The following is a 10,831-nucleotide window of genomic DNA, read 5'->3' on the forward strand; positions in this document are numbered from 1 at the left end:
ACAAGAAAAGAAAAACAGACGACATATTTGATCTCGTATTGCTCTTTATATCTATAATGTAGATTCAGTAAATCCAAACCTACTATCAAAGCATACCAGGAGGAACTTAAGAAACAATATAAACTGGAAAGGTATGCACATTGTTTAGAATTAAGACTAAATGATTTTGAAAGGAAGTGCATTAATTATTTGCCATTGATCGAATGACCTGAACAAAAACAAATGTGTTTGTATGTGTATGTGTACAGGCATGTGCATGCACTTGTATATGTGTATGTGTGTGTGTGTATATACACATGCATAAAAACATAAGTGTGTATGTGTGTATGCATATGTATGTTTATGATTGTTGATGTTTATTCATGAGTCATGGAATCATGACACTGTGCATGTGTCACAAACACGTGATCTTCTCTTCTTCCCTATGTGTCACGGTTTTTTTTTCTCCTTCTTTCTTCATCTTCTTCAGTTCTCATTAATATCATAAGTTCAATATTTCTCTCTTCTATTTGTTTGTGTGCTGTTTTTGTTTTTTCTATACAAATTGTTATGATTTGAATATGTATTTGTCTGTTTAAGTTATAAAACAACAACAACAACAAAACAAAAACAACAAACGAACAAAGAAACGAACGAACAAACAAACAAACAAACAAAAAACCCCAAACTGTACGCTCATGTCAACCTCAGATACAAGCCGACCGTGTGTTCCGTGTGTGGCAGGCACTTAGCGCACGTGAAAGAACCCGCGGCAACAAAAGTGTTATGCCTGGAAAAATTATGCAGGACAATCCACTTTGATAGGAAAATAAAAACAAAACATCTACACTTGCAGGCAGCGACGACGACAACAACAACAACAAAAGGAATTGCTCTGCATCAATGCCTTCTTCCTGCGGAGAGCAGTCCGAATTCCAGCAGAGAGAAATCTGTCAAATAACACACACACACACACACACACACACACACACACACACACACACACACACACACACATATATATATATATATATATATATATATATATACCATACAATACAATACAAAACGTGATGTGTTTAGCGTACAGTTGCCTGCTGGTCGACAAAAAAACAGTATGAATTGTAACAACAGTGTGGTTGAAGTTAAAAAAAAAAAAAAGAAAAAAAAAAAAAGTTGACCGATTCACAACTTCGCAGACTTTGTGTCCGTAGCAGTAGAAAGGCACTATCAGTGAGATGCCTTTGGGACTGCGTTTGTCCTAACACACCCCAGGGTCACAGCCCCAGAATCATTCCATTAACCCACAGGTTTGGGGCAACTCAGTTGCTTGGGATTGATTTGAAATGTTTTGTTGTCGTTTTTCTTCTGGTCTTGTTTTTAGTCTATGTTTCCTACCCAAGCATGTGAAGACTGGATCCGGCGGACTCTGCGGAAGAAACCTTCATGGTTCAACGGAGAGGAAGGCGGTTGCAGCAGAGCACTGTGGAGTGCTGAGGGCAGGATGAGGCACATAGGACATCCTGGTCGTCCACTGCATCCGTTTCCATCTCCAGTCGTCTTGACCTCGTCTTGCCACTGGATACAGACGGTCTCGGACAAGAGAGTGAGCTCGACGGTGCGCAACTCCTCCTCACTATAAACAAAGTCATCGCGCAAGTCAGTCATCCCTAATGTTTCACACGAACCTGTTTCTATTTCTGTCAAACAGGAGAGTGGAATGATTACATTCTGATCGAACTGTTGGTTGCCAAAGTCCCTGCTACACTCAGTGACAAAGGCATATTCTAATGTAGTTCTGTTCAAACGGATCAGTTCAGTGAATCGTTGTTTGAGAAAGCTGAACTGTGCCCTACAGTCAATGATCCAGTTAACAGCAATTGAAGTGGACCAGAACCAAATGCTTGGGAGTGGAACAAAAAATTGTCTTTCTCGTGCAAACCATACCGGGCTGAAAGCGTTTAATTTTCAAAATAGGATTCTACAAACAAGAATGACAGCACGCCAGCATTGAAACAGCTCATGAAACCTAAAATGACCACTTCTAGTGAAAGTGGGCGGATCCAATTTCTGACAAAATTAAAGGGATTAACAGCACTTCACCAGAAGGTCAGGTCAGGGGCATAGCCCTTGCTACTGGTACCATGTAACCCAGTACTACATGCCGCATGTGAAGTCTCCCAACGACGGACCAGGCGGAGGAGGAAACCTTTCCCACCGGCTGTGAAGGCGGAAGAGGATGACCAAAGGGCAGGGGGAGCTCTTATCCTTGGCTGGAAGTACTACTAGGAGACGGAACTCCGAAGAAAAACCTGCACCTGCCGACCTGTACGACCGTCCTACACGTAGCAGTATCTGCACTTGTGGGACTGTGAGCGTCGGTAGGCGAGAGAGTGGGGAAGGGACTGCACAACTCCTCTTCACTAAAACAAAAGTCACCTGTGCTGGTCAGGCAACCAGGCTAATGTCGGAACGACGAGCTAGCTCTTCAACACCCAGATTTCCCAAGCCCTGCGGCGATGGAGAAGTGGTAACGGGGACAGGCAGAGGATGCTGCTGGCAGTTCCTAGTCACGACTCTGCACGCAGGCGGCTGTGGGGTGATATGGTCATCCGCCGGAGACTGGGGCAGATGTGACGCTCGTATCCTCCCACAGCGTCAGAGCAGCCGTTTTTTAAAGATAGCACTGCTCTCCCCACATGGGGAAGGGGAGATAAAAGGATCCCTAAACAAAGCCTGCCTCGCCTAGTACCTAGTAGGAAGCTGCACCTATTTGGACATCCAACACTAGCGGTCGAAAGCAACAAAAGAAAAGAACCAGGTGTCATGCCCTGACTATGGGTGCCTGGAATGTTCGCACCCTTTTAGACAGAGACGACAGACCAGAAAGGCGCACAGCGCTCTTTGCTAGAATGCTTGATCGCTACCAGGTAGACATAGCAGCCCTGAGCAAAACCAGGTTTGCGGGTGAAACCCAGCTGGAGGAAGTTGGAGGGGGCTACACCTTCTACTGCATTGGGAAACCAGATGGCACCCCAAGAACCTGAGGCGTGGGCTTTGCTATACAAATCAAACTTGCACGACAGCTTGACAGCCTTCCACGTGGGATAAACGATAGGCTGATGACCCTGCGTCTGAAGCGGTCCAAGGACCGCTTCGCCACAGTCATCAGCTGCTATGCCCCGACGATGACCAACCCTGATGACATCAAAGAAGCTTTCTACGAGCAGCTCAGCCGCACCATTTCAGCGGTAGACAGAAAGGACAGGCTGATCATCCTTGGGGATTTCAATGCCCGCGTCAGCGTGGACTTCTCCTCGTGGCCAAAAGTCCTAGGACAGAACGGCACTGGCAAGTGCAACTCCAACCGACTGCTTTTGCTTTCGCTCTGCGCGCAGCATGGACTGACCATCACCAACACCCTCTTCCAACAAGCGGACAAGTACGAGAACACATGGATGCACCCCCGCTCCAAGCAATGGCACACGTTGGACTATGTGATTGTCCGGCAGAGGGACAGAGGTGATGTTTCCATTACACGCTGCATGAGAGGAGCAGTCTGTTGGTCGGACCATCGCCTGGTACGCAGCAAGATGAACATCAGACTTGCAGGCAAGCTCCAACCAGCCTCCCTATCACCAAGGACGTGCTGCAGCAGCAAATCGAAGCAGCTCTCCAAGAAATTCCTGCATCGACTGATGTAGAAGAGGTTTGGAGTACCTTTTTTATCATCTGCACCATTTCATTGGCATTACTCCCACGCCGCTCATTTAGATTCCCCCCAACACGGCCACGCCCGGGTTCGTCCGTCACCATCGATGTTAGGTCGCCAGGAGGCCACACACCAGAGGAGACCCTGCACTGCTGCTAAGTTACTTCGGTGGTGTTCAGTGGTGCCTGTTCTGATTTAACGTACTTAGGACACCACCTGCTAAGCCCCATGCTAACGACAATGATGACTTAGTCGCGGAGCCAGACTGAGTGAGCGTTCCTCCCAGTGTGGAGACCGCCACCTCGTCCCTCCAACGGCAGTCCGCCATGAATCTGCCGACACTGAAGACACTGACAGGACTCACCCCAAGCACAGAAGTGGAGGGGCATCGAAACTGAGGTCACCATGAGAGCAGGGCATGAAAGGCCACAGACTTTGAGATTTTTTTTTTTTTTTTTTTGATGATGAAGGATGATGATGATGACGATGACGATGTTGCTGTGGAGGTCCATTTTGGTTTGGGACTGTGTGACAAGGCTGTACTCTACGCTTCCTGTCATAATGATATCCCGGCGTTAACCAGGCCGGAAAGATACAGACACTTGCAGTGTTGGTCAGGTAATTAGAGCAACACACCTAAATACGCATCCTTGAAGTGGATGACACTCGACTGTGTGGTCACAGTCTCCCCATTTAAGCCCACGGCACACTCAACTCTGGGTAGGAGCCGGCCACGGGCCGAAAAACCCACTTCCGCTGGGATTCGAACCCGCGTCCTCCCAGCCGTCAGTCCGCGACGCTAACCACTTCGCCACGGCGGCTGGTATTGTATGGAGCACATTTAGAGATGCTATGTACACAGCAGCAGCTGACACACTCGGCTTTGTACAGAGGAGCCACAAAGACTGGTTTGACGAGAACGACTCTGGAATCTCAAAGCTCCTGAACAAACTGCATATACAGCATCAGGATCATATTTCCGATAAAGCCTGCCAGAGGAAGACGGACCAGTTCTGGCATACCAGACAACTCGTACAGAAGAGGCTGCGTGAGATGAAGAACACCTTGTGGGAGAGAAAGTCCGAAGAGCTTCAGTCCGCTGCTGATTCTCACAACATGAAGACCATCAATGATGGTCTCCGAGCTGTGTATGGGCCAAGAGTCACAGGATCAATCCCTGTCCGAGCCTCGGACCAGACCACCCTCCTGACAGACAAGAAAGACATCCTTGCCCGCTGGGCAGAGCACTTTAACACCCTCCTCAACAGGGACTCGCCCGTATCTGACGAGGTAATTGCAGCCCTCCCACAACTATGACTCGCTAGCTGCCCCTCCCACATAAGGGTACTTATACAGCGCCTATGCCCGGTCAGAGACCAAGCTCTAAGCGCTTTACAAACACTGAGTCATTTACACAACAGGCTGCCTACCTGGGTAGAACCGACTGACGGCTGCCACTGGGCGCTCATCATTCGTTTCCTGTGTCATTCAATCAGATGTCAGGCACGCACACCTACACACTCAAACTTGAAACATTTAACATTTTACGTGTATGACCGTTTTGTTTATTTACCCCGCCATGTAGGCAGCCATACTCTGTTTTCGGGGATGTGCATGCTGGGTATATCACCGAACACTGACATGGATTACAGGATCTTTAATAAGCGTATTTGATCTTCTACGTGCGTATACACAAGAAGGGGGTTCAGGCACAAGCAGGTCTGCACACGTGTTGACCTGGGAGATCGGAAAAATCTCCACCCTTTACCCACCAGGCGCCACCGAGATTAGAACCCGGGACCCTCAGATTGAAAGTCCAACGCTTTAACCATTCGGCTATTGCGCCCGAGACCCGGAAGGCCCTGAAGCTGACAACGTCAGGAAAAGCACCAGGAGCGGATGGAATCCAGGCTGACATCTACAAGTATGGAGGCGAGGTGCTGACAGACAAGCTGACTGCCCTGTTCCAGTCTATCTGGGAGAGAGGGGAGGTCCCCCAGGATTTCAAGGATGCTTCAATTGTCCACATTTACAAACCGAAGGGAGACACAACACCTTGCGATAACCACCGTGGAATCTCTCTCCTCTGCATCGCCGGCAAGATCTTCACCCGCATCATACTGAACAGACTGGTTGAACATGTCTCCAACAGTCATCCCTGAAGCAGAGTGCGACTTCCGCTCAGGCAGGGGAACATGTGACATGCTGTTTGCCGTACGCCAGATGCAAGAGAAGTGCCGTGAGCAGAACAAGGAGCTCCACATGGTCTTTGTAGACCTGACTAAGGCCTTCGACACGGTGAACCGCCGTGGTCTGTGGAAGATCCTCCTAATGTTCGGCTGCCCAGACAGCCTAATCCAGTCAACTGCGTCTTTCCATGATGGCATGCAGGCGAGAGTACAGGAAAACACTGTCATGTCGGATCCGTTCCCTGTGGTAAATGGAGTGAAGCAGGGCTGCATCCTGGCACCCACACTGTTCTCCATTCTCTTCTCTGCCATGCTGATTGACGCCTTCCAAGACTGTGACTGGGGCATCTACATTCAGTTTCACACAGATGGCAAACTTTTCAACTTGCGGCGACTCCACGCCAGGTCCAGGGTGTTTGAGGTACTGTTGACAGAGTTCCTCTTCGCTGATGACTGCGCGCTTGCTGCACACACCCATGAGGACATGCAGTTCATTATGGACAGGTTCTCAACCTCCTGCAGGCGCTTTGGACTCAACATCAGCCTCAGCAAGACCGAGTCCATGTACCAACCAGTTAGCTCACAGAACGCCAGTGCCTCCCCCCTACCTGCAATCAAGATCGATGACACAGAGATCAAGTCAGTCGACAAGTTTTGCTACCTGGGCAGCACCCTATGCAGAAACGGAGCCCTTGATGCAGAAGTGACGCTGCGCATCGCCAAGGCCAGCTCCGCCTTTGGCAGACTCAACAACAGGCTGTGTAACAACAAAGGCATCAGGCTCAGCACCAAAATCAAAACGTACAGAGCTGTTGTGCTGACCACCTTGTTGTACTGCTGTGAAACATTGACGACGTATCGCCGTCACATTCAACAACTTGAGCAGTTTCACCAGAGATGCCTACGAAAGATCCTCGGCATAAAGTGGCAAGACAGGGTCTCCAACCTCCAGGTCCTAGAGAGGAGCGGCCTGCTCAGCATCGAAAGCCTGTTGATCCAGTGCCAGCTACGCTGGACAGGACACGTTGTCCGCATGACAGACAGCAGGATCCCGAAGATGCTTTAGTATGGCCAGCTGAAGGAAGGCCACCGTGAACTTGGAAGACCATGCAAGCGCTTCAAGGACACTTTGAAGACAAACGTCAAAGCCTGTGACATAGACATCGCTTCCTGGGAAACTGATGCCCTTGACCGCTGTCACTGGAGGATGCTGTGCTCTAGTGGCATAAAGACGTTTGAAATCAAGAGAACGCTGGCCATTAAGGAGAGGCGTGAGCGAAGGAAGCAGGGCTCAACGTTTGGAGACGTTTTCCCTTGCAACACCTGTGTGAAGTGCTGTACATCCAGAATCGGCCTCTTCTCCCACATGAGGACACACACCGACAGATAAGCCTGCCTGCCTACTCATCCGTCATTCCGACGGGAGACTCCATGCAGGGGGCTTAGTAGGTGGTGTCCTAAGTTACGTTAAATCAGAACAGGCACTACCGAACACAACGAACCGTAGTGACTCAGCAGGGGTGCAGGGTCTCCTCTGATGTGTGTCTTCCTGGCGAGCACACACACACATATTCATGTGCACAGTGCAATAACACAAAGTCACCGCTTGAATAAAAAGATTGACCTGTTAAAAATTCTGTGAAAATCTGAAGGACAACCTGCCAACTAATCACACAAAGTCACCGCTTGAATAAAAAGAGAAGTTAAAAAAAAAAAAGAAAAAAAAGAAGTGAAATTCTGAAAGTAAACAAACTAACCGTGAAATTTACACTCAACAATCATAATTATATACGTGTACTCACATTCATGAGAGAGAGAGAGAGAGAGAGAGAGAGAGAGAGAGAGAGAGAGAGAGAGCACATAAACCGACGCACATGTGACATTTTTCTTCCACTTTGAATCATCATGTTTCTGGATACCTTTCGTATCTGTCTCCAACACAGCGACTTTATGTCAGTATATTTTTTTCGTTCACACACACACACACACACACGCCCCCCCCCCCCCCCCCCAAACACACACACACACACACATACAAAGAGAGTGTGTTTACATTTAATCGTGTCTTGCGTGTAACTGATGCCCCCCTCCCCCCTCTCCCAGAAGGAGTGAACCTCTCACCTTAGGTTGAACTGTACATTTAATCTATAACTGTGGAACACTCTGTTGACTGATGTTGCATTTCATGCTGGCCCTGTTTGAAACTTTCGCGGGGTCGTAGAACTAGTTGGAAGAAACAAAGAGTTTTTTCAAAACGAAAAAAAGCAAAAAAACAACGAAATGTCGATAAATCTTCGTGAGGTTGCACTAAATATTTCCTATCTCCCGCTGAATATTTTTGTTGACAATACAAGTGTGCAAACGCTTGCTCATTCAGATCCTAGTCATCAGCAAACTGTTGCGACAAATGCGTCACTTGAAGACGAATGTGCATCACCAGTGTTCGGAGAAGGAGGTTACTTACCTTGGGACAACCCCGACAACATAGTCAGCGCAAACGTGGAACAAACTTCTCGCAGAGTCAAGGACTTTTCCCTCGTCTTTCTCTTTCTGATTGGCGGGCCAGGAAACGTCATCAACATGGCGGTGTTCTACAAACAGGGCCTCAAGGATCGTGTCAACCTGTGTCTCTTCGCCTTGTCCCTGGCCGACGAGCTGTATCTGATTTCGGCAATGAGTCACCACGCTGAGCAGGTGTCTTTGCAGTTCACCACCAAGGAAAACTACGGTCCGATGATCACGTTCCTAAGCAACAACTACCTATCTGGCATCCTAGGCTCCTTCTATGTTTCTACCATCCTGACCGCCATCATTGCCAGTGAGAGATGTTTCTGTGTCCTGAGGCCGCTGAAATATCAGAACCTGATGCGCACCAGCACGATGGCGGCCATCATCAGTGTGGTGTATGTCCTGACTGTCGGCCTGTACTTCATCGTGGCTTTACGTTATCACATCGGGTGTGTTCGAGACCCAATATCTGGTGCTGCTGTGAAGGCAAACATAATCGGAGAACTTTACAAAGCCAACAAAGAGCTTGTGGACATTGTGGATGGTGTTGTCTTCGGGGCTAGTGTGCCCGTTGTTGTGATAGTTGTGGTGATAACAACAACAATAATAACCATTGTCAAACTCCGTCAGATTGTGACGTGGCGTACAGAAACCTCCTCCTCCATCTCTGCCCGTGAAGTGGCCCTCACCAAGATGCTGGTCGGCACGTCCATCTTGTTCATCGTGTGTGTTTTCCCCTTTGCCGTCACTCGCATCAGTTGGCTGTTCTTGCCTGAAGTGAACACAGGCCGACGGAATCATAATTTCTTTCTGACGTCCTTGTGGATCAACGAACTGTTGACATACGTCAACTCCAGCCTCAATATATTTGTGTATTACGTTATGGGGTCTCGTTACAGGGCCACCTTTTGGGAACTGTTCTCAAGGAAACGGAAGTCAGAAAAAGCAAAAGAAAATGTTTCATAAAAAAAAATGTACCGTTTCAAAACAACCTGAGATTTTAGCACATGATACATTGAAGTTAAAATGAGACTGCAGACATACATTTTTCTTTTCTTTAATACCTGACAGATTAAAGTTGGAAAGAGTGTGTCCAAATTCTCTCTCTCTCCCTCTCTCTCTCTCTGTATGCGTGCGTAGGTGCGTGCGTATGTGCGTGCGTGCATGTGTGCGTGTGTGTGTGTTTGTGTGTGTGTATGTGTGTGTGTGGGTGTGTGGGTGTGCGCGCGCGCGTTTGCTGCATGCGTATTATGTTCGTATGGCATGGGACTTCGTCTGCACTTGCACTTTTGTTTGTTATAAGATATGCGTTGTTTCCAACACTCTGGGTACCTCAGGGATGGTAGTCTGAAACCAGCCGTGAGTTGCAGAGTATCCAAAACGCCAGAAAAAAGTGCTGTTTCCTGTTTCACTGGTATGACTTACAAGTGGCTGCGCATATGGTATTCTTATTTTATGTTGTTGTTTGGTTTCTTTTTCTACTCATGTTCAGACCCGTGTGTGTGTGTGTGTGTGTGTGTGTGTGTGTGTGTGTGTGTGTGTGGTGGGGGGTGCAGGGGGGAGGTAAAGGAGGTCGAGGGAGAAGGAGGGAAGTGGGGGTGGGGGTGGGGGCTGAACACATACACGTGCATGCCTTTGTGTGTGTGGGGGGGTGGGTGGGGTGTGTGTGTGTGGTGGGGCGTGCAGGGGGTTGGTAAAGGAGGTCGAGGGAGAAGGAGGGAAGTGGTGGTGGGGGTGGGGTGTGTGTGCGTGTGTGTGTGTGTGTGTGTGTGTGTGTGTGTGTGTGTGTGTGTTTGCCTTAGTGTGTTAGTTTGTTGGTAGGTGTGTGTGTTTTGTAGTGTGTGTTAGTGTTAGTGTTAGTGTGTGTGTGTGTGTGTGTGTGTGTGTGTGTGTGTGTGCGCGCGTGCGTGTGTGTTTCTCTGTGTATGTATGATTCACATGTTGCATAGACGCATAAGTGTTAATTACGACACAGATGGCACTCCGCTCCTCCACATTTGTAAGAAAAGGCGTGATCTGTTTGCCATAATTCTCACGTGCTGTAAAAGGATCTTCTTCTTCGTTCGTGGGCTGCAGCTCCAACGTTCACTCGCATGTACACGAGAGGGCTGTATGACCGTTTTTACCCAGCCATGTATGCAGCCATACTCCGTTTTCGGGGGCGTAAAAGGATAAAATCTGGAGTTGGACGTGTCAGTCCTGCTCTTTCAGGTAAGACGATAAATCTGCAAAAACGCTGTACTGCAGTGTTAGTAAGTAAGTAAGTAAGTAAGTAAGTAAGTAAGTAAGTAAGTAAGTAAGTAAGTAAGTAAATGAGTGAGGGAGTGAGTGAGTGAGTGAGTGAGTGAGTGAGTGAACAAGTAGATAAGCAAGTAAGCAAGCAAACGGGTGAGCAAGTGATTGAGTGGGTAGGCAAGTAAGGAAGCAAAAAGTAAGAAAGCAA

The 10,831-nt window shown here is 48.2% G+C and overlaps 1 protein-coding gene across 1 annotated transcript in view; it reads left to right on the plus strand.

Annotated features, from left to right (window-relative positions):
• Positions 1-9,354, plus strand: part of LOC143296675 (uncharacterized) — a 12,076-nt gene extending 2,722 nt beyond the window's left edge. The window contains exon 2 of the mRNA XM_076608705.1: positions 7,984-9,354. Within this exon, the coding sequence (XP_076464820.1) occupies positions 8,161-9,354 (1,194 nt within the window). The 5' untranslated portion in view covers positions 7,984-8,160. The remainder of the gene's footprint in view (positions 1-7,983) is intronic.
• Positions 9,355-10,831: the final 1,477 nt, after the last annotated feature.

Source organism: Babylonia areolata, chromosome 21 (assembly GCF_041734735.1).
Source record: "Babylonia areolata isolate BAREFJ2019XMU chromosome 21, ASM4173473v1, whole genome shotgun sequence".
In the NCBI taxonomy this organism is placed as follows: domain Eukaryota; kingdom Metazoa; phylum Mollusca; class Gastropoda; order Neogastropoda; family Buccinidae; genus Babylonia; species Babylonia areolata.